At 51.4% G+C, this 24,270-nt stretch overlaps 1 protein-coding gene across 1 annotated transcript in view; it reads right to left on the bottom strand.

The window, feature by feature from the left end:
- Positions 1–18,217, bottom strand: part of BPI (bactericidal permeability increasing protein) — a 29,292-nt gene extending 11,075 nt beyond the window's left edge. Inside the window, exons 1-9 of the mRNA XM_070421525.1 lie at positions 18,027–18,217; positions 15,444–15,558; positions 13,911–14,039; positions 12,303–12,464; positions 10,998–11,061; positions 5,752–5,815; positions 4,345–4,436; positions 2,066–2,242; positions 926–985 (exon numbers count right to left, since the gene is read on the bottom strand). Coding sequence (XP_070277626.1) covers positions 926–985; positions 2,066–2,242; positions 4,345–4,436; positions 5,752–5,815; positions 10,998–11,061; positions 12,303–12,464; positions 13,911–14,039; positions 15,444–15,558; positions 18,027–18,156 — 993 coding nt within the window. The 5' untranslated portion in view covers positions 18,157–18,217. The remainder of the gene's footprint in view (positions 1–925; positions 986–2,065; positions 2,243–4,344; positions 4,437–5,751; positions 5,816–10,997; positions 11,062–12,302; positions 12,465–13,910; positions 14,040–15,443; positions 15,559–18,026) is intronic.
- Between the last annotated feature and the right edge of the window lie 6,053 nt (positions 18,218–24,270).

The raw sequence follows: 24,270 nt of genomic DNA, 5'->3' as shown, positions 1-24,270 counted from the left end.
TGACACTCCATCTCTGCTGGCCTGCAATCCTCCCCAGGTAAACTCAAAGTCTGAGTAAGAATAATGCGATTGTTATGCAAATTAAGCTTCAAGACAATTCCCTTAGCTACCCTATCAGTCACACCTTCAAGTATCACTACTGAAGAGGTTGTTAGGACTAAATACTTGTGTCCCCCTCATGCCCAAATTCATATAGTATATTGAATTCCTAATCCCCAGTGTGGCTGTATTTGGAGATGGGCCTTAAGGAAGTACAGTAATTGCAATTGAATGAAGTCATCAGGGTGGGGCCTTGCTCTGATAGGATTAGTGTCCTGTAAGAAGAGACCCCAGAGAGCTCCCCCTCTCCGTAAGTGCTCACAGGAAAGGCCATCTGAGGACCCTGCAAGAAGGCAGCCATCTACCAGCCAGGAAGAGAGCCTTTACCAGAAACCGACCCAGCTGCCACCTCGATCTTGGACCAGAACTGTGAGAGGTAAATTCCTGATGTTTAAGCCACCCAGTCTGGCGTTTGGTTATGTCAGCTGAGCTGTTTGAAACAGAGGCTTTCTTTAGCTGCCTTGTCTAACGACCTTATCAACCTGTTGGCTTCACTTATCACAGTCTGCATTTCTTTTTTTATTGTGTTGGGTGCCTGACTAATCATTTTCTCTCTCCACTAGACTGGAGCCCCTGGAAGGCAGGGATATGGTCTTTCTGGCTGGATACCCAGCCCAGGGCCCCCAGCACACAGCCACTCTCACACCTGAGCCTTTCTGTTTGGGGATGGACTTTGCAAATTATTGCTACACTCTCAGGCTGGACTACCCCGGATCTGGAGGGGGCTCTCGTCAGGCCGCTCAGCAGAGCCCTGTCCTCCCAGCACCCCTGGGCTGACGCATGAGCTGACTACAGCGGGAGTGGGAGGGGGCAGGCCTTTTTTTACCTGGGGTATGAGGGTTCCAAAGTACTTGGTTGTCAGTCGGAATTTGGATTTCTTTGGAATCTGTAACAAGAGAAGAGAAGAAAAAAAAGATTCTGGGAATTATGTTCTAGATTAGGGGGCAAATTCCATATGAGGGCGAGGGATGGAATATACAAACACAATGGCCAGACCTATAGGACAGTGGAACAATGATCCAGGGCTTCTGCAGCAACCAACCCAGGACAGTCAGGACCGGCTCCCTGACTGCCAGCTGCCCAATGTTTTTTGCCCCCAAAAGTCAAATATGCTCTTAAACCAATCGCATAGGATGCCCAGCTTCTATTAACCTACACCCAGCTTTCCCATCCGACAAGCTCCGTAAGCGTACACCTTCGTGTCCCCCTCATCCCCAAATTCACGTATTGAACCCCTCCCTTTCTCTCACTAGGAAGCTTTCCCACCCCCTGCCTGCCTTTGAGTCTTTGCCAAATGCAAGTGGTGGCTGACCCCCTTGCCCTACGGAGTTCTCATTCAGGTGGTCTTCATTTATTCCCACAGGGGGTAGGCGGGGCCTCAGCATCCCTGTGGTCCCTCTACAGGGAGGGAGAATATAACATCTCTTCCAGGAGAGGCACAGGAGGAAGCCCATGTGGTTGGTGACTGGTTGGATCAGGTTGCACCTAGACCTGGAGAGGATGGCCATCTCTTCATTTTACAGATGGGTAAACTGAGTCCTAGAGCGGGACTCAGCCATGAATATATAGAGACAACGAGGAGGAGGACAATCATGGTGACATGATGCTGAGACTGGATTACAGAGCCTGGCATAAAGCAAGGACGCAGTCAGTGCTGGCTGTCACTCACCGAGTGCTCCCACTGCCAAGCCTGCACTGAGTGCTTCCCATGCATTTCTATCTCATTTAATCCGCATCACCCCCTTTGGAGGCAGATACTGCTATTGGTGTTTTACAGATGAGGAAACTGAGATTCTGAGAGGTGGAGAAACCGGCCGAAGGTGACCCAGCAGGAAAAGAGGGGCCAATCAATATTCGAACTCAGGTCTGGCTGACTCAGGTCCAGACCTTGGTCTCCCCAGAGTGAACAGACTCAAATCCAGACCGTCTGCTGCTCTTCCCACACCCACCCCCGGCCCGGACGTACCATGTCATCCTTGAGGGTCAGGTTCAGAACTCCAGCCTGTTGGTACACAAGCCCAGCCGTATTGAAGAAATAGTCGGAGATGCCCAGGTACACCATATGGTCATGGTCCATGGGTACGGCCAGCGCCGGCGGGGCGAAGGGAGGGGGGCTGCGGTGGGCCAGGCTGAAGAACTCCCCCTGGGGGTGGAGGCAGCAGAGTGAGCCTGGGCATCCTTCTGGCATTATCATTCAACATGTTCATTCCAGGAAAAATGCATTGAGGATACCAATCATGCGTTCACAGAGGAGAAAGCCGTGGCCAGAAACTAACAATAGCACCAAACGTCTCCTGGGTGCCACGGTCCACATGCTCTTCCCACCAACCTTGTGAGGTAGGTGCGATCATGCTCATTTCACAGGAGCCCACACTGAGGCACAGGGAGGTGGAGAGGCTGGCCCAGGTCACTCGGGTAAGTGGCAGAGCCGGAATGGAACCCCGGGCATCAGGGGTCCAGCAGCACACTCCCCACCATCCCATTGGCTCTGCCTCAACCTTGCCAGGAAGCACAGAAACTCTACTAAACGAACAATGAGTTCTGTTTGTTTTTTCATCCATCAAGTTAGCAGCAATTTCAAAGAGAGAGGTGAACTGTTGTGAGTATACTTGTACTTTATTTTATTTGTAATATATTTTTATTGATTTCAGAGAAGAAGGGAGAGGGAGAGAGAGATAGAAACATCAATGATGCGAGAGAATCATTGATTGGCTGACTCCTGCACACCCCACACTGGGGATCGAGCCTGCAACCCGGCCATGTGCCTGGACTGGGATTCAAACCCATGACCTTCTGGTTCATAGGTCGATGCTCAACCACTGAGCCATGCTGGCTAGGCAGTATACTTGTACTTTAAACCCACCCTATCCAGTTTATGGTAAAAGCATTCACAGGCTTAGAGAATGTATTTTTACTAGTAGCCCTGTGCACGAATCCATGCACCAAAAGGTCTCTGCAGGGCCTGGCTGCTCCACGCCCACTGCCCAGAGGCTCTCCACGGCCCAGAGGCCCATCTGAAGCCAGGTGTGGAACGCTTGCCTCGTTGCCAGGGAGACGACACAAGCGTTCCCTCCCCAACCCTCCCTCCGCCTCTCCGTGCCCTCTGCCCAGAGGCTCTTCATGGCCGGGGTGGAACACTTGCCTCGTCATCGTGGTGACGAAGCAAGCATTCCACCATGCCTGGGACTGGGGGACTCCGGCGGGGCTGAGAGGACTGGGCGCCGCCATCTTTGTGACAGAGTGATGGTTAATTTGCATATTACCCTTTTATTAGATAGGATATATTTCTGAAGAGCAATTTAGCCACACACTGCAAAAGGAAATAATCTATTTAGCTAAAAAATAATAATGTTGAGTTATAAAGAAGCAAATTGTAGATGAATACATATGGTCAGATACTATTTATGTAAAATTTAAAGGCCTACAAAACAACTGTGTAAGAATTACAGACACACGTAGGCAAGAAGGACACGCACCGACGTCCTCAGTGTGATTAATTCAGGAGGGTGGGATGGCGGGTTTGGAGAGGGGGCCCAAGAGGGCCTGAGCTATTTATGTCTACAGTGTTTCATTTTTTAAAAAGTCAGAGGCAAATATGACAAAAATGGTCATATTTCTTTTTGTTTTTTTAAATCCTCACCTGAGGATATGCTCATTGATTTTAGAAAGAGGGGAAGTGGGGAGAGAGAGGAAGAGAGGGAACAACGATGTGAGAGAGCATCAATTGGTGTCTTCCATAGCATCCACCCATTCAATAAACATTTATTGAGCACCTACTATATGCCAAGCACAGTTCTAGGTGCTGCACATACAGTAAAGAACAACGCAGTCACAGCCCCTTCTCTTTCAATCCAAGCGAGTGACTGTGTGTGTTTTACTCGCGTGTTAGTAATAAATGCTGCTGAGAGAAGTAAAGCAGATATGGGGCAGGAGGAAGGAGCTATTCAGTGACACGGTCTGAGAAGGCATCTCCAGGGAGAGAGGATATTTGAGTAGAGACTTGAAGGAAGGAAGGGAGAGCCAGGGGGTCTCTGGGCAGAAGGAGTGGCCAGGGCCTAGGCCAGGGATAGAGCAGGCCGAGTGTGTTCCAGGAATGACAGGAGGCCCGCGTGCCTGAGCAGGGAGAAGATTCGGATGCAGGTGGTTGAGGAAGAGAGGAAAGGGTGGAGTCTTTGTAAGATTTGTTTCCCAGGATGATGGGGAGCCTCAGGAGTGAGGGTATATGATTGTTGGTATAAGTCTCACCTTCAGCTGCCCATCCAGGGTCTCAGTGGTGGCTATCGGTGGTGCTAACAGTGAGTAATCGATCCCGGCCACCTTATCTATTTTGGCTGTCACTAGAGGGAAAGAAGACGGATCATGAGCTGGCTCCCTATGGCAGCGTCTTTGGGGCCTTTGATGTGGGTCAGTATCCCCTAAAGTTGAATTAAGAACTGTAGTGCTTGTTCCGTTTCCACCTCCTCCAGGGAGCCCACCCGGAGCTCCCTTTAAAAGAAAATGAATCCACACCCCACATTCACAGCCATCATCTTCCCCCCTTCTTCCAACAGCCCCTCAACGAAACTAAAACACAGGGTAAAGGAGCGGAGAGACTTGGGCTTGCATCAAACTCTATAAGACCTTGGCCATGTCCTATTGCTTCTCTGAGTCACTTTTTGTCATTTGTAGAGTGGGGTGATAGCAGTGGCTCACGGTGCTGGAGGACTAAATGAGAAGAAGGTGTATGCCCTATGCCCTGTACATGTTGGGGCTCAAACACAGAAGGCACCGAAATTAGCATAAATAATATCCCAGGCTGAGCTCCGGCTGGCTCAGGTCTGAAAGGTTTCTCTGTTTCCCAGCAGTAAACAGTACAAATTAAATAAACACCGGTCCCTCCTTTAGCCCTTTCTTCCTATGTTAGAGGCTCAGAAATGGCAGCCTGTCCGAGGCAAGATGGCACAGAACTAGGACTCAAACCCAACATATTTTTCCTGCTGGCGAGGCCAATCCTTGGACACTGCAACTGCACTGAACATCCTCAGGATGGGCTCTGTCCCTGGAGGGGCTGGGTGGTGCCTGGAGCAAGGTAAAGCATCTTCGGTGGGCATAAGCCATGTGTCTGTCATGCCAAGCTTCCAGGGAGGGAGTCCAGGGCAAGTCACGGCTCCTTTCTGAGTCTCAGTTTCCTCGTGGTAAAATTGGGAGAATATGCAAACTCAGTGGGTGTGGTGAGGACATGGAGAGACAATTCTACCGGGTGCAAGGCACACGGTGAGCTCTCGGCCAGGGGAGTCCTCCCCCACCTACTGTGGCTCTTCACAGTTTGCCACGCACTTGGGGACAGAGAGAATTGTCTCCGTTTTAAAGATACGGAAACTAAGGCCCAGAGAGGCAAAGTGATCAGTCTCAGATCTCAGGACAGTATGTGTGTCTGGCCTCAGAGAGCTGAGGGCGTTTGGTTGTGGGGATAGGAGAATGAGTGGGTGTTTTTCCACCTCCCTTCTGGACTTGCCACAAGACCTGGCCCAATAGGGATCCAATGTCAACTGCCATGTGAAAATAATCTGTTCTACCCCTTCACACCCAGGCCCAGGCTCCATCACATTCTTCCTATCTCCCTACCCCTCAACCCCTTCTACCTCGGTCTCCTCGACCCCATCTAGCACTCACCTGGCATTGTCTGGAAATAAGGTTCCAGCTTGGAGGACACAGACTTGGTCACTACCTGGCAGATCTGGAGAGAACAAAAGAAGTGATCAGGGAGGACTTTCCATAGTGTAAAAATGTTCTTTGAGAATAATGATCTGGACATGCCTTGCTTTCCTGGAATGTTTCCTTGAAAATCATGTAACTAATCCAGTTTCCCTTTTCTCTTTGGCCACCAGGAAGCCCAGAGTCCACCATGTAGCTTGGAAATAGTAACTGTATATGACTGGATGACCTGCACGTCTGCATTTTATTGACTACTCAAGTGTGGAACTTTCTTATTGGGTATTTATGTTTTCTCTATTTTAACGTGGGACTTGTTTGTTTGTTTGTATTTATCCATTTGTTTTTGCTGCCTCAGATCCTTTGTGGATGAGGCGGTGAGAAACAGGAGGTGGTCAGGGTCAACCTTCTCTGGTCCATGCTTCTGGGAGCAGGGGACAGACCTCTGCTCAAGCCTGGGCACACTCACCTTTGCTGAGTGTGGCCAGACGGACGCTCCCTGACCTTCCTGCCCCTCACATGACTCTCAAGGAAATAAGCACAAGTCTGAAAAGTCCTGGGTCACATGCTCATTTTGCCACCGAGGGAGTAACTTCATTTCTCTAGACCTGTATTTTCCCATCTGTAAAATGGAGCGTGACAGCTTCTATTTTCCGTTCTTGCCACTCCCCATCAGGAGGTGGGGTCTGTGAACTGCCCCCTGGAATCTGGGGGGGGGGGGGGGGAAGGGGGCGTGGTAGCAGAAGTGACATTGTGTAACTTCAGAAACCAGGCCATAAAAGGCTGTGCAGTTTCCACTTTGGCCTCTTGAAATGCTGCCTCTCTGGTTGCTTCCTCCGGGAACCCAGGGACATGCTGTTTAGCTCCATGGAGAGGCCACGGGTAGTTGCTCGGCTCAGCAGTCCCAGCTGAGCCAAGCCGAGCCTTCAAGGGTCTCCAGCCCAGCCACCAAGCTTTGGGTCTCCCCTGATGGGACCCAGTCAGCAAGGAGGAGAGACAAGCTAAGCCGCCCTGACCTGTTGATTCCCTGACCTGTGAGGATTATAAAGTGGCAGTTGCTTTATGACATCATATTTGGGGCTCTTTATTTCCAAGCCAGACATAGCTGGAAACAGGATAAAAGTTGTGGGCTTCCCTAACTGAAGGCATAGGGGCTGGAGGCGGGTGGTCAGACAAGCCCCCACCTTCACTATTGGGACTTGCCCCAAGTGTCTGGTCTCCCTTTTGCCTCAGTCTCCCTGGTCCTCACCTTTCTTGACTGTTGGGCAGCCCCTGGCAGGTGGGCCACTGTCTCCCAGAAATGCCCTCCTAGCGTCCCAGGACCCAGGACTCTCCCCGCTCTCCGCCTGTCCCTTCCCTCGCTCTTCCCCGGACACCCCGTGAGCTCCTCTTCCCTCTTCCATATCGGACCTCCTTCCTCCTGGGCTCCCTGTGTCCGCTCACAGGTTCCCCGGAGCCCTGCCAGGTGCACCAGGCCCCTGCTAGGCCCACCGCGTCCCCTGCCCCTGTGTGAACAGCTCCCCACACCCCGCAACTCTCCTGGCCTTGCTCCCAAGCGCCAAGGAGTCACAGTGCCAGAAACAGCCCCAACCAAAGAGGGCTGAGGGTTGGTGGCTGAATACCCCAGCTTCCTCTCCGCTTTGGGGCGGTTCTGCGGTGTGTGCCCCACGGTTCCTGAGAATCGCCCACAGGACTGAGCCCCAGTGTCCCCAGCACTAGTCCACTCAGAATGTCCAGCCTCTTCTACTCCCTCGCTGTTCTGCCTGGGGTCCCCTCCCAATAAATATCCTGGATCTCTGTCTCAGCACCTGCCTGGAGCAGGGGACCCAAGCAGTCACCTCCTCTCTGCTCCCTGCATGTGGCCAAGTCCAGGGTGAGCCGCCCACACCTCTTCCCCGGAGCGCCAGCCTGAGGGCCCAGCTGCCTCCTGGCCACAGGCCCCCAAGGCCACCTTGTCTCAGCCAAGCCCCTCAGGTTCTTACTCCTCCTCAGGGCTGTCCCCACCGCCATCTGTCCAGAGGGCATTCACACTTCCCTTCTTCCCTTTAGTCCAGTGGTTCTCAACCTTCCTAATGCTGCGACCCTCTAAGACAGTTCCTCACGTTGTGGTGACCCCCAATTTCATTGTTACAAATTGAACATAATTAAAGCATAGTGATTAATCACAAAACAATATGTAATTATATATGTGTTTTCCGATGGTCTTAGGCGACCCCTGTGAAAGGGTCGTTCGACCCCCACAGGGGTCGCGACCCACAGATTGAGAACCGCTGACTTAGTCAATCAAATTATTTTATCTGGGGGAAGGTGGGAGGGAATCAGGAGGGAAGGGAAAGGGATAAAGGAGGGAGGAAACTTGGTTTCCTGAAGTGTGTTTCTGTCACCTAAGACTCTGCATGTCCCAAGAGGACTTGGAATGTCATTCTCTGAGGAACCTGTGCCTCTTCTCCAAGTGGCCCAGGGGTGGGAAGGGCAGCAAATCTGGTAACTGGGGCCGGCTGGACACCTGGGCTGCTTGCCCATGGCCACTGGTTTCCAGTGCTGCTCACCCATGTGCCTCCAGATGGCTCCAAACCACAGCAAATCACATCACAGCCTGCAGCCTGGCTCCCTGCTGCTGCCCCTCTTCCCTGGCTCCACCCCCCGCCCCAAACCTGACATAGACTTGTTCTTCCCTCCTGTACCACCCTTCACTCTGGATTTCTTGGAATTCCATTCCCCAGCTCACTCTTCCCCATTTCCAGCCCTTCCTGGCATCATGGACACCCTGGCCCCTCATTTATTCTTTCATCCACCCGTCCATTCACTCATGCAGGCCAGTACCCTCTTCTAGACAATCTCTTGTTATGATTAAGAACTTTGCCTCTGAGGTGGGGTGGCTTGGGCTTACATTCCAGCACTATCACTTCTTTTCTGTGTGTCTCAGTTTACTCATCTCTAAAATGGGATAATCATGGCATACACCCCCTCGTAAGGATTTTGTATGGATTAAATGCTAATTCTTGTACAGAGTTCTCTGCATAGTTCCAAGCCCATTGAAAGCACTCTGCCTATGTAGGCCATCCTCCTCACCATCACCACCACCTTCACCACCACCACCACCACCACCGCCGCCACCACCTTCACCACCACCACCACCACCTCCGCCACCACCTTCACCACCACCACCTTCACCACCACCACCACCACCACCGCCACCACCTTCACAATCACCACCACCGCCTTCACCGCCATCACCTTCACCACCACCACCTTCACCACCACCACCACCACCGCCACCACCACCTTCACCACCACCACCGCCACCACCTTCACCACCATCACCACCACTGCCACCACCTTCACCACCACCACCACCACCACCGCCACCACCTTCACCACCACCACCTTCACAATCACCACCACCACCTTCACCACCACCACCTTCACCATCACCACCTTCACCACCACCACCACCACCTTCACCACCACCACCACCACCGCCACCGCCACCGCCACCGCCACCACCTTCACTGCACCACCTTCATCACCACCACCACCACCGCCGCTACCACCTTCACCGCCACCACCTTCACCACCACCACCTTCACCACCACCACCACCACCACCGCTGCCACCACCTTCACTACCACCACCTTCACCACCACCACCACCACCGCCACCACCTTTACTACCACCACCACCTTTATCACCACCACCACCACCACCACCACCTTCACCACCACCACCAACATCTTCACCACCACCACCACCTTCACCTTCACCACCACCACCACCTTCATCACCACCACCATCTTTATCACCACCACCTTCACCACTACCACCTTCACCACCACCACCTTCACCACCACCATCTCATCACCGCCACCACCACCGCTACCACCACCACCTTCACCTCCACCACCTTTATCACCATCTTCACCATCACCATCTTCCCCACTATCATCTTCACTATCATCTTCACCAGCAGCAGCAGTACTATTGCTTTTGAGCTTGGCTGCTATCAAGGAGCCACTCTTGAGGTGTTACCAAGAAATAATCTGTTTTAATAGTTCTGAATATTAAATATATGCCAATACTCCCCTCGTACTATCACTTAATTACAAAGACAGTTGAACGATGGGTCTGCAAGGCTGGTGGGAAGCACACTGCCTGCATTACCTCAGTAATCCTTGCATCCTTTTTGACAAAGGCTTTTTACAGATGGTGAAACTGAGGCTCAGAAAGGTCAAGTACTTTGCTCAAGTTCATACACCTAGTCCAGCCTTAGAGCCAGAATTAAAACCCAAAAACTTTGACTCTAAAATCCATTGTTTAATCCACGGTTACATATGATGATAACCATGCATTGATTTAAAAAAACAAACAAACAAACAAACAAAAACCAAACACCACAACTTTTGACCATGCCTTCATATAAATGATCTCATTGTCGTGCCTTTGACTGAGAAACCAACACCTCCTGCCTGAGACTGCACAGCCTCCTCAGTCTCCCCGAAACTCCTGCCCCGACTCTGGCCTCTCCAGCCATTCTCACGCAGTCAGAGAGGTTGTTCTAAAGCACAGGTCAGGCGGGTGGCCCGGCCTGGAACCTTCCCTGGCTCTCCAGTGCCCTGAAGCCCAGCTTACTTGGCTTGTGCGACAGGCTCAGGGGCGTCCTGCAAGCTGATGGTTTATTAATGGAAAACCAGCCCAATGAAGGGCCCCTTTCTCTGCTGTAGAAGTTGTGTGGGGCCAGGAGAATTGGGGTGAAGGCAGGTTTGGAGGACTGGCCAGTGCCTGACGTTCATACCAGTTCCAGCCTTAGAGAATAGCTTGGCCGCCTCAGCAATTGCACATCTTTCGGGTGGGAAACACCAGGAAGGGGGTTCGGAGTGGGCCGGGGATGGGGAAGGAGGCCAGAGGGCTAGGAGAAGAGAAGGCTGGTGGGGAGAGGATGGCAGTTTCTTTGCAGGGACGAATGTTGGGGGAGAACAGAGGTAATCCACGCCGACGTGGCGGTTTGCTGTGGGTGGGGGCGATGACCCTTTCTTCGCCTCTCACTGGACTCCTCAGAAAAAGAGACATGCCTGGTTTTTAGAGCTGGAGTTGTGGTTTCAAAGGGCTGGAAGGACTGCAGGGAGTCTGGTGAGGGCAGAAGTGTCCAGTGATGCATGAAGTGTGTGGACACGGAGGGCCCCTCCCGCTCTGACCGGAGCCCCTCCTACCTTGCCGTTCAAGGCCTTTTGGAGCGAAGACTCGATTTTTTTGTGGAAGAGTTGGATCAGCCACCTGGAGATTGACATGTGGGACATGCATGAGGCTTCCCAGGTGTCCCTGAGCCGCCCCGAGAAGGTTGCCTCATCTGGGAAGCCTTCCTCCCCCCTCCATATAGGCATAGGCACCCTGGTCCCTGGGATGCACTCACCCATTACACACCTCTGCCCCTGTGGGCAGGGGCCTGTTGATAAGGTTATTTCCTCAATAGGGGCGTGGCCAGGCCCCTGCCCCGTCTCAGCCTCATTCCTGGCCACGCACCTTCCCCTCTGCACTCCAGCCACACGGCTCTGCCAGATCCTCTTGGATCCTGTGCCTCCTCCCACTCCAGGGCCTTCGCACGTGCTGTTCCCTCTGCTAACACATCCCTGTCCCCAGCAATGACCTCATTAACTCCTACTTATTCTTTTCATCTCAACTCAAATGTCATTTCATCAAGGAGGAACTGGCCAACCCCCAGACTAGGTCAGATCCTCCTGTTCTATGTGTTTGCCTACTCTGTACCTCTTTTTTTTTTTTTCACTTCTTACATCCTTTTGCAATTCTCCATGAGCTACTCATTAATGTAATGATCTGATTAATGCTTGTCTTCCCCACTGGGCTGGAGGCTTCAAGAGCACAGGGACTGTGTGGCTAAGAATCTGGGGCCAGAGGGTCTTGGGCTGAATCCCTTCTCAAGCATCACTAGGTATGAAAACTCAGGTTATTTCCTATGCTTTCTGAGCCTGGGTTGTCTCCCCTGAAAATGGATTAACCTCAGTGTCATTTTGTGGACGGAATGAGGGAATGCAGGTGCTTAAAACAGTGCCAACTACGGTGAGCTTCCAATCGCTGCTAGCTGGTTGGCTGTTGCTACATTGGTATTGGCCACTGCTGTTTCTTGAGCACATTGCATAAGCCTGGTGCACAGGATTCTTAGTAGATATGTGTTGACTGGCTGGCTGGCTGGCGAAATGCCTGCAGCTTTGTGGTGAGGATTGTATAACGCGCTGCACATCCAGTGGTCAGCACAGAGCCTGGGGCAATAGCATGAGCTCAGCAAGTCTGCTGAATGCATGCTGGGTGAGCAAGTGCCCCCTGGAGGCAGGGACGGTATCTGCTGCCTCAGAGGGCTCCTGTCCTCTCCCCTACACCCGAGGCCTCTAAACAAGGCCTGGCAGGGAGGTGACACTCAGGGCATGTTTTCTAAACTCAGGGATGATTAGGACAGTCCTCCTTGAGGTCCCCCTGCCACCCACAGCCCCAGGAGGCCATACCCCAGGTGGCTGCCTGAGACGTGCACGTGGATGCTGTCAATGTGGTTGCTGCAGCCGGAGCAGGTGACGGTGGTGTGGCCTGAAGCGGGGTCGCAGCTCAGGTTCAGACCAGCCGAAATGGAGACGCCTTCCACACTGAGATCAAAGTTGCCGCTGGTTTTGCTGAAGGGAGACAAAGAGAAGGCTTGGAGCAAGCACTTTGAACTCCAGGCCGATGCTAGAAGGTAGGCTTTGCTATTCCCCCGCCCCCCTCCAGGTTCAGAGAGGGAGGCAGTGTGCTCACGGTCACACAGCAGGAATCCACCCGGAAGTTTCCACCCATGTCCGCCTGGCAGAACCCTGCTCTCACCCACTGCCTCAGCCTCGGCCCATGCTGTGTAGCGTGGGGAGTATTTCTTCCCCTCTCTGAGCTTCCGTTGCCTCATCCGGAGCCTGCAGCAGCAGTGCGACACCAGCTTTGCGACTAAAAAGCTGGTTGTCTGGGGTCAATGACTTTAATCAATGAATGTTCTTGTTCATTAGCGGGGTTCATAACGCCTACCTCGGGGATGAGTTTTGGGTAAGACGGTGGACATGAACGAAGTCAACTCTTCTACAATGTAATGAAGTATTACTGTGTGTGTGTGTGTGTGTGTGTGTGTGTGTGTGTGTGATCAGTAAGTGAAATAATAGATATAAAAGAGCCCAAGTGAAGACCTCAGCCATTCTTGCTGTAGGGAACGGACAGACCCAGTGGTCCTTGTAAGGGAGGGCAGATTCACACTCTTCTCCTCCATTTCCTCCCTGGATTCCCCACAAAGGAGAGAAATTGTTAAAGTGATGGTCAGTCTGAGCCATCATTAGTGGACAGGGTCACTGTGGTGAGATCCCAATATTTAGTTAGATTCAGGGTATAGTTTGGTTGATTTGCCCGAATCTTTTACCCCTTCCTGCATCCGTACCCTCCCCATTGCCTATGGTGTGTGTGTGCGGGCAGGGGGGGGGAGGGGCGCGGAGGAGGGATGTGCATCCATGCACTTGACCTTGGGTATAGCCGTGTGACTTGCTTTGGCCAATGGCATATGAGTAGAAGTGACCATGGGCCAGTTCTGAGTCTAAACTTTAAGGGGACCTGCATGTTTCCTGTTGTCTTTTTGCATCACCACGAACATGCTCTGGGTAGCCCACTGGCCATGAGAGGAGGAAGAGATACAGGTGGAGAAGAGCCGCCTCAGCTAAGCCCAACCTAGATAGGGGAACCCCAGCCAGCACATAGATGTGCAAGTGATAATATATGACTTGTTTTAAGCCACTGAGATAGCAATGTTTGTTACACGGCAATAGCTAACTGTTAAGGGGTAAATTAAAGGTCCCACTTCACCTTCCATCCTAAGCCACATGCACTAACTCAGCCTGGCCAGTGTCCTGCATTGAGATGAGGACACATGTTCAGTTACTAAACGAGGGTTATGTTGAATCTTCTGTGAAAAATTCCCCCAGGAACCCCAAGAGGACAAGTGGTGATGGGCAAGGCAAAACTGGGCATTCCCCAGATCCTGGTTCTCATCCCTTCCAAGTGTCACTAAGAGCTTACCCACACACTTAACAACCCCAGGCTTGGAAACGCACATGAAATTCTTGCGTGCCTTCCATTTCCCGCTGATCTTGACGCTGGCATCTGTCACGGAGAGAGCCAGGCCCTCGTTGGGCAACAGTCTTATCTGGGAGCTGGGCAGCTGGACTTCACGGATAACCAGGCTGCGAAGAAGAAATGTTTGTTAGCCTTCGGGGAGCCCACACAAGGACTCAGCCAATGGTTCATGTAGAATCATCCTTCCCGCCCAAGCCCTCCACCCCATCCACCCCACCCAACCCAGACGCTATGAAAGCAGCCCTGGGAACCCTGGGCACTGGGCAGGGTAGCTAAGCTTTGAAGTCAGACAAATCTGTATTTGAATCCTGCTCTTACATGTACTATTGGGTAACCCTGGGCAGGTCACTTAATCATCCTTGAGCCTCAGTTTCCTCATTTGTAAAATGGGCACGGTGCATGACGATCAATAAAGATAAATGTTATCCAATGGACAACAAGTTCTGTAAAGGGATGAAATGTGTCTGTCTTTTTTCACTATTGTAGCAAAGCCTGCTGTGTCAGACACATAGTAAGTGCTCAAAAATATTTGTTGAGCCCTAGCTGTTTTGGCTCAGTGGATAGAGTGTTGGACTGCGGACTGGAAGGTCCCAGGTTCGATTCCAGTCAAGGGCACATGCTTGAGTTTCGGGCTTGATCCCCAGTAGGGGGCGTGCAGGAGGCAGCCGATCAGTGATTCTCATTATTGATGTTTCTATCTCAATCTTCCTTCCTCTCTGAAATCAATAACAATACATTAAAAAAAATATTTGTTGAGTGAATAGGTGTATAAAATTCTCTACAGAACATTGTGGGTCTTCCACCAGCACCCACACCCCCTTATTGCGTTAACAGAGCTGTCATTTAATGTTTCTGTGTTGCTCCAAAGAAAGCTGACTTTGCCTCCATCTTCAGGGGGTGACGCTTAGGATTTGGGCATAAGCTAAGTAGCAGATTCTCTTCCTCAGACCACGATGCGTGGTTCAGGAGTCTGTACATAACCTGAGATAAACCAGAGTGAATCTCAGGGTTTTTGCTTGAGTTGCCCGGAGAAGGGGCTCTGCTTCCCCAGCACTCGCAGTGCTGAGATGCTGGTGGCCACCTTGCCTCTTGGAGAAGACACCTGCCTGAGCGTTAGACCTGCCCATGGAAGTGATGCCCAGGGGTGGCCAGAGAGAAACAGGTGCAATGACATTTGAGTCCGCCTCCAGCTGACCTGAAGCTAGACTACTCCAGGGACCTCTCAGCCATGTGAGCCAGTAATTTCTGCTTAGGTCCTATTGGATTAGGTTCTCTGTCCTTAAACCCTCTCCCCACAAATCCTAATTGATATAGGGGCCTACCACAGAGTGTTGGGGTTCGTGACACGTCCCCCGGGGAGTCATGGTGAGTGCCTAAAAGACAGTTTTTATGGTGGAAGCTTGGGGACACCACTCTGAGTTTAGGAGTTTGTGGCCTGTGATTCTAGGCTTTGGTGGCCCCGGAACAATACCAAGTCCTGCATACTGACGATTGAGCACAACGGGCCTCACCTGTAGAAGCTATATTCCCCTTTCCCCAGGAACTTGATCTTAAAGCTTCCTGAGAAAGAGGGAATCTCCATCTTCTCCAGCTCCTTCTGCAGCGTGGCCACTCCCTGCTGGCGGGCTGAGGGGAGAGAGCAGGAGTTATTGTCAGGGGCACAGCCTGGGAGCCTGGGCCCCCGTCCATCGCAGGACAGTGGGATTGAAAAGGCCTAAAGCTACAGTTCTCTGTAAAGGCCCAGAGAGTAGATATTTTTGGCTCTGTGGCTATTACTGTCTCTGTCACAACCACTCAACTCTGCTCTTATTGGCCCAAAGCAGCCATGGACAATATGGAAATGATGGGTGTGGCTGTGTTCCAATACAACTTTATGGACGTTGAAATTTCAATGTTGTATAATTTTCACATGTTGTGAGATATTATTCTTCCTTTGGCTTTTTTCAATGTTTAAAAATGTGAAAGTCATTTTTAGTTCTTAGGCCACACAAAAACATGCGGTGGGCCCTAGCTGGTTTGTCTCAGTGGATAGAGCGTCAGCCTGCAGACTGAAGGGTCCCGGGTTCGATTCCAGTCAAGGGCACATGCCTGGGTTTCGGGCTCAATCCCCAGTGTGGGGCGTGCAGGAGGCAGCCAATCAATGATTCTCTCTCATCATTGATGTTTCTGTCTCTCTCTCTCCCTCTCCCCTCCTCTCTGAAATCAATAAAAATATATTTTAAAAATTGTGGCGGCCCAGATTTGGCCTGCAGGCTGTGGTTTGCCAACCCCTGATCTAAAATATCACCCCTAAACACCCAGTCATGCCTCCTATGGGTATTGATTGCACATATACTCTGTGCCTAGCTCTGTGCTGTGCCCTCACAGGTACTCTATCTCTCTGGCTTTTGGACTATGTCTCTATAGGGCCTCTGCACGTGCCAATCCTGTTACTTGGTCAAAGAACCAATAAAAGGGCAAATAATACCTGAGCAGGAGTAATTTGTAAAATGAGGGATCTCAGGCTTTGTGCTCTCCAAGAACTAGTTAGTAAATAATAATAATAATAATTAATAATAATAATAAACATCTATCAAGCTCTCTGTGCCAGGCACTGTTCTGGGCCTTGGACATGCATTAAGTTACTGAATCTGAACAATCCTAGGAAGTAGGTCCATTGTCATCCCCAATTCTCAGATGAGAAAATTGAAATTCAGAAAGGTGGCCACACAGCTGACAAGTGATGAAGCAGGATTTGAATCCAGGCCTTCTGGTCCCAGAGCCAGTACCCTGGGATGAGCCTTCTGGGGGGTCAAAAGTAAATAACACACACACACGTTGTCACTGCCGGGGGTGGGTGGGGGGGTGGGCTGGCCGGGATCTGTGGGTTGGCAGTGGCCAGGTCATGAAGGGTCTCGAATGCCATGCCCAGGGGCCAGGGCATCTGAGGGCACTAGGGAACCACTGACTGGTGTAAGTAAGGAGGGGGCACCAGCAGGGCTCCTGCAGTTCAGAAAACCCGCTGTGGTTTCCACGTGGGGTGTGAGTAGAAGGGGAAGCAGGGCTGCTGTGACAGAATCTGGAGACTTCCCGGTTTAAAGGCTGAGCCCATCCTCTGCTCCTGGCGAGCCTTCAGGGCCACCCAGCACTGTTCAGAGAAGGGCCGTACTCCTTTCCCCTGGGGATTCAGAGGTATCCTGCCTGTGTGGGGGTAGGAATTCAGGGATGAGAGACCAGGTCTCCCTGAGTCCGGGACCTGATGCAGCAGTGGAAACCAGGGCCTGAGGTTCTGCCTTCTTGGTCTATTGCTCCACTCTTCTGCAGTTCATCATTCCGCCACTGGGAGGCAGCATCGAGCAGCTCCACTAGGGGACATCAGACAAGACCAGAGCTCAAATCCAGGCGGCCCTCTGGCCTACCCAGTCAGTGCCTTCTCCAAGTTTCAGTTTGCTCATCGTTAATATTGCTAGTAACAGTATGCCCCACCCAGGGGGACATGAAGATGAAACGAGATGATGTGTGTAAAGCTCCTCGCTCAGAGGTGAGCGGGTCAGCAGGAGCGGCTTCCTGCCCAGCACGCCTCCATCTGGGGCTGGATGAGTGGCCTGCGGGACCCAGATGGGTAGTGTGCACAGTATGGCAGCCAAGCCCTGCCCTGGAGGTACCATTAAGAAGGGCTGTCTCTGTGCTCCTTCTGCCCCTCCCCCTGCCCACTCAGCCTCTTCGCTGCCTGAGCTCTGCCCACGCCGGAGACGGAGCCAGTGATCTGGAGGCAAATGACAGGGCTGAGAGCAAGCTGGGGAAGAAAGTAAAGAGCCTAGAAGCCGGAGTTGAGGTTTGGGTAGAGGGAAGGCGGGTACCATGAAGATGAAACCCTTGGGGGCCCGGGCCCTGGACTTGGAGTCCTCCAGGCCCCGCACTCCAGTCCCAGCTCTGCTCCTGCCTGACCCTGTGATCTCGGGCAGTTCTCCTTGCCTCAGTTTCTTCATATAGATGGGTGAAGGGCCTACTTTGAGGAGCTGTGAGCATGCCATGCACTGGAGTTAAAGGGCTGCACACAGCTGGTGCTCAGTGAATGCTCCTGGGGGGTGGGAGAGGAGGGAAGGAAGGCCTACCGTAGTCCAGGCCCTTCTGGGTGATCCTGGCCACGATGCCAGGGTTGGTGGTCTCCGTCACCGCTGTGCCCAGGGCAGCCAGCACCATCAGGGCTGCCCACCTCGTTGTGTTGTCAGGGCCCCGGGCCATGTCTTCGTCCTCCGGAGCTGGCAAAGCCTCCAGGTCTTGGCAAGGAACTAGGGACCTACAAAGGAGCCGGCTGGGGAAACGCAAGTTACACTAGAAGCTAGAAAGGAGGAAGGAACTGGGGTGAGGGCGGGAAAGGGGGAGGACGGCTGCCTGCGGTTCCCCACCGAGATTGGGGCCACAGCCCCAGAGGCAGCCAGAAGTGGAGTCTGGGAGGTGTGTGTGGTGTGAGCACTCTGTGTGTGTGTGTGAGTGTGTGTGTGTGTGTGTGTGTGTGTAAGGCTCTGGCAACATTCCCACCCCCCTCTCTGAGCCCACCCACAGCCCTTCATTTAAGGACTTCTTGGGAGCTGGGTGGTGGGTACATCAGACAGAGCTCAGTATACTTTTCTTTTTTTCCTGTCCTATTGAGGCATAACTGACCTATATAATAAAAGGATATATATACAACATAATGATTTCTTTTACAGATTCAGTTCTTTTTATTCATTTTTTTAAGAGAGAGAGAGAGGAAGGGGGAGAGAGAGAAACATTGATTTGTTGTTCTACATCTCTATGCATTCATTGGTTGATTCTTGTATTTGTCCTGACCGGAAATGGATCCCACAACCTTGGCGTAACCAGACGACGCTCTAACCAACTGAGAGCTACCTGGCCAAAGCCAACATCATGATATGATGTATGTACACATTGTGAAATGATTGCCACAGCCAAGCTAACACGTCCAGCATCTCACATCGTTATACTTTTGTTGTGTGTGGTGGGAACGCTTAAAATCTACTCTCTTAGCAAATTCCAAGTACGCAATATAGTATTCTTAACTATCGTCGCCATGCTGCACATCAGGCCCCCAGGACTTACTCATTTTACAACTGAAAGTTACATTTTTCCTTCTGCTTTTGATTTTTTATTTCCTCGATATTTTCCATAGTGAACCATTTAAGAAAATAGAACCTTTAGTGTTTTCTTGTCCTGAGAGGCGGTAGCGATAATGACTAAACGCTTGAATTTGGGAGTCCAGTATCTTAGTGTGATTTTAAATCTTAGCCCTGCCACTCGGTGGTTAGACCTTGGTCAAGGCCCTAAACTCACTGAACCTCAATTTCCTCTTCTGTAAAGTGGGGACAATCAGGGTACTCTCCCTCCCTGCGTGACTGTGAAGGCAGGAGAGGCTTTAAACCACGTGCACGCCAATGTCCCTACGTGATAAACACAGATGATAGCTACTCATGTCACTCTGACCTTAAAGGTAATCCATGTTCATTGGCCAAAATTTGAGAAATAATAAAAAATGTCCTGCAGTCTCCATTCTAGAGACAACAAGCAGAGTGTTTTAGAGTACTTCACCTCCCCCGCTCCTTTTCTTGGTAAACATAAATAGAGTGTGTGCTTTCTTAACAAAGAGAAATGGGATCACACTGGTCAGTTTTGTAAAGTTCTCTCTTTTTTTTCTCAATAAACAGTATGTAGTGAATGTTCTCCCTGAGCACTAAATATTCTTCTACGTGCATCATATTTCATTTCTTCCTCATCCCACAGTTTTCTTCATCAAGTGTTCATTTTTTTCCTTTTACCCCTTCTTTTGACAGATGTGGGAACGGAGGCTTTGAGAGAGGAAGTGTTTTTCCCACAGTCACGCAGCCAGCTGCTAGCAGAGCTGGGATTCAGACCCGCCAGACACATCCCACACCAGCCTGAGTCCTTCAGTGCCTTGGGGATTGGGGGGGAGGTGGTGGGGGGAGGAAGATGTAGTCACAATCCCCCCAATCCCCAGCTTTCTAGACTGGTCTCTGTCTGCTGAGCTCCTGCCCCTCCCTTTGCAGCAACCTCAGGCCCTGGGTGGGCAGGAACCCTGCAGGGCAGCCAGCTCCGTTTCCATGGTGATGAGAGAAGGGGGTGGGTCTTCAGGGGAGGCCAGCTTCTCTCCTGCTGGGTCCCCATCAGCCCCCTGGAGCCCTGTCTCCCCCGACTTTGATTTTATGAGTCTAATGAAGCCCACGCGGAGCCAGGAAGACGGGAGACACTTCCCGAGTGTCTTCTCTTTTTCCTTTCTCTTTGCCTGGTTCTAAAAGGGCTTCCTTCATGCTCCCTTCCACAATGAGACCCTTCTGGCTTGTTTAAGAATGAAAATAGTGGCTGCACAGCATCGACTTTGTTCCAGAGGCTCTACATGTATTACCTCCAAGCCTAAAACCACCCAGGAGGGAGGGTAATTTTGCTCCATTTGGAGATGAGGGAATGGAGGCGTAGAGTAATCATGTCCTTAGAATGTTGACTTTTCCCAGAAGAAAGTGCACTGGGCTTGGAGCCTGCAGACCTGCGTTTACAGTCCCAGCCAGGCTACCTACTCTGGTGTGACTCTGGTCAAGTCCTCTGACCCTTCTGAAACCTGGGGAAACTGCCTGTCTTGGGGGTCGTTCTGAGGCTTAAATGAGATAATAGGTATGAAGCAATCTGCATGGAGGTGTTCAGTTAACAATCACCCCACCTTCAGGGAAACATGCTAGTGGCACCACAGGCTGAGCTCTCAGCGCTCCGGTCTTGGGTTTGGGTGGGATACATGCAGAGAGAGAGGTGTTCATGGCTCACATGGCCTCGGCGAGCCTGCCGGGGCAGCTGGGCCGTGTGACTCGGCCAGTCCCAGCACAGCACAGCAGTCAAGAGCTGGGCTGGGGGAGTACAGACGTGGGCGTGAATCCCAGCGTCCACTGTCTTGCTGTGTGTTTGAGCTTAACCTTGCTGAACCGCAGTTTCCTCATTTGTCCCCACTCTCCATTCTCAGTCCACACCCTTCTCCACGGAGGCCCCACAAGTTTCTCCTTCCCCCTTAGGCCTCGCTTCTCCCGCTCTTTCTCTCCTTCGCCCACCCTGTCCGCCTCCTCTGTGTCTGGCTTCCAGTGTATGTTGTTGGTCATTTTCTGATCCTAGATGAGGGATGCAAGAGTAGGAGGGGCTCATGGTGGGCCCTGGGGGTGGAGGGGCGAGGGGAGTGGGTCCTCCAGAGATCTGACCTCATATCTAAAGGGCAATCAGACATTTTGCACTACGAAGATAACCTCTTATTGGGGTATCTCTCCTACCTGGTTATGCTAAAATTGTCTGTCTCCTGAGCCTTGAGTCTCATAAAAGGACCCCTTTGGGTACCCTGGTCCTGGAAGATCTTTCTTATGGCATTATTATTATTATTATTATTACTGATAGAGTCTGGTGCATGATTTTGTGCATGGGTGGGGTCCCTTGGCCTGGCTAGAGATGGGGGCCAATCAGGGCTCATCTTGCCTAGTCCCAATCAGGGCCAATGGGGGCCTGCCTGCTGGGGATGGACCGCAGAAGGTTGGCCAGCCAGCAGGGGAGGGACCTCGAGAGGGCTCCAGGGCATGTCCAGCCCTCTTGCCCAGTCCCGATCGGCCGGACCCCAGCAGCAAGCTAACCTACCGGTAGGAGCGTCTACCCCCTGGTGGTCAGTGGGCATCATAGCGACTGGTCGAGCAGTCGACCAAAAGGTCTATCGATCAGTTGGACACTTAGCATATTAAGCTTTTATTATGTAGGATTATTGCAGTCCAGAGTAGATCACAAGATATATTTAATAGTGGATAAATGAAAGAAGGATCGGAACCCAGAGCATACATTCCAGACAACAAATGTTTGGGCCTGAGAAGGGCAAGCTCAGCCTGACCTGGCGATGCCCTCAGGCTTCCAGGAGGCACGAATTGACCTTGGTCCTGGTGGTGGGAACCCACCTCGTGCTTCAGGGCTGATAGAAGGGGGGCTGCTGCTGAGACTGCAGGCATTGACTTTGCATGAAGAACTGAGGGAAAGAACAGAAAAGAAGTTGCTGGGGGTGTGGTGAGGGGGTGGCAGAGGGGAGAGAGCGGCGCTCTCACTTCTCCTTTCTCTCTGGAAACTGCAGAACTTGGCCCGTGTGACAGCTTTGGCTCCAGCAGGCTGGGCCTCCTCCAGCCTAGGGAGGATCACAGGAAGTATAAGCAACACTTGCCAAACGTCCAAGGGCCTCCAACACCCAGGCCATTTCCCTTGGTCACATTGGGAAATAGGTGTGTGCTCAGCCAGCCCCAGGGGGCCGAGGGCTGGTCCCAAAGGGAACTGCTGCTGGTAAAGAGCAAACTGCTCCCTTGCCTGGCCCTGCCCAGTCTGGGGACACAGACAGACCAGAACCAGAGGGAGGGTGGTGAGGAATGGCCTGGCTTTGAGCCCTGGCTCGCCTGCACATGGCTCTGTGAACTTGGAAGAGTCTTTGCTCCTCTCTGAGCTCCAGGGTCCTCATCCATAAGAGCTGTCCCATCTTTGGAGGGCTTAAACCACTCCGGAAACCAAGGCAAACCGTTGGCTAACACTCTCTTTTAATCAGCCATCCCTGAAAGTTGGTCTCATTGGCTCCATTTCACAGATGAGAAAATTGAGGCTCAGAGAAGTTAAGTAGCTTGTTTAAAGCCACACAACAGAGAAGTGGCAAAGGGATGTTGAGGGCTTCAAAATGAGGAAAGGGAGCACTTCCTGTTGGGTTGTGCGATGGAGGTGACTGTGGAATGCTCCCCTGAGCTGAAGGTCAGGGGAGGGCAGACCAGGTGCAGGAAACAACTTAAGTAAAGGCACAGTGGGTTAGAATTCCCAGGGGCTTCAGTGTGGGATTACAAATTGGGGGAGGTGGGGAGTGGGGAATGGGGGCTAGGCCATGGGATCGTAATGTGAACTTGTTCTTGGAACCCAATGACCCCCAAGTTTTTCAAGTAGGAAGGTCCGCCCATGATGGTAGTTAAGTTTGTAACCAGTAGGTTGAGAAAAAGCCCCTGGAAATTTAGCAGCTCTTTTAAATGCATTTTCATTCCTCTAGCTCCAGGTTTACAGACATTTGAAATGTGGAGAGCCAGAGGCATGTTAGATGACATTTGATAGTGTTTGGCTAAGGGACCTGTAAATGCCCCCAAAACTTGCCCTGCCAGTTCCCTGCCCCCTGGTTCCTACTACACCTGGGGAGCTGAACCCAGAGATTATCATGTTCAGAAACAAAGTACTGATTCATGATCAACTGGGCCAGTGGCCAATGGCCGAGGCTGGGCAGGAGCACAGAAGGCACGGGACTGGCCTCTTCCCACTGCCCACTCCTTCTCCTCCCAGCCTGGAGCAGGCCAATCCCTGGACGACTGGCTTGGTGGAGGGTGTGGACAAGAAAGGGGCCACATACTGTTGTAATGTACCCCGAGAATCACAGAAGGACGCCTCAAGAAGTCGAATTAAAGAGTCATATTTATTGCAATCCGGGACTATGAGGGGACATTCCCAAATCTCATAGTAATAAGATGGTGGCAAAACCAGACTTATATAGGCAAAAATCACAAAGGTATTGATTACATCCCAGGGTTTGGAATGAGGACCCTGGTTTGCACTAAGCAGTTACAGAAGCGAGATTGAGCTGATTAGTTATCTACAAAGAATATTTATAGTTTTGGGTCTTTGGACCACTGAGTTGACAGAAACACATTATTTAGAGCCCTCGAGTCTTGGGACCACTGAGTTGACAGGGAAACATTATCTGGAACCCTCAGATCTTGGGATAATTGTGCTGTCCTGGTTCCTAGGTACAGAAGAATGTGCATCGATAACCAGTAAGATCACAATCAATGGGATAGTCATTCAATCAATAAGGCATTCAATCGAATGGGATGATTTATACAATTCAGAAAATCAAAATAACCTGTCCATTGTTAAACAAAGCAAATAGGTACCATACTTCAATACTAAACCTGACAACTCAGGGGAGGCCTACTTGGTGGCCTTACAAACGCAGAGACCTAAAGTAACCACATGGAATGGCCTGGAATTAAAACTTTCTAACTAAAAGCAGTTCATGGAGGGTAGTCATGTCCTAGGCCAGTATTTTTTCCTAACAAAGATCAATGTTTGCCTTAACGGAGCCTGTCTGCTGTCTTTTTTTGCACCTACAATAACACATCTGATAACATACCTTTGGAATATCAAAATAATTTCCTTCCCCACCCCTTCCCCCATCCCACACACAACCACACCAGAGCAGATAGCACAGATCCCCTCACTGTTATTATTATCATGTTAATTGTTAACTGTTAACTATTCTAT

Source organism: Myotis yumanensis, unplaced genomic scaffold (genome assembly GCF_028538775.1).
Source record: "Myotis yumanensis isolate MYYU_CA2020_CCGP unplaced genomic scaffold, mMyoYum1.0.hap1 SCAF_7, whole genome shotgun sequence".
NCBI lineage: Eukaryota > Metazoa > Chordata > Mammalia > Chiroptera > Vespertilionidae > Myotis > Myotis yumanensis.
This window is presented reverse-complemented; position numbering and strand designations above follow the sequence as displayed.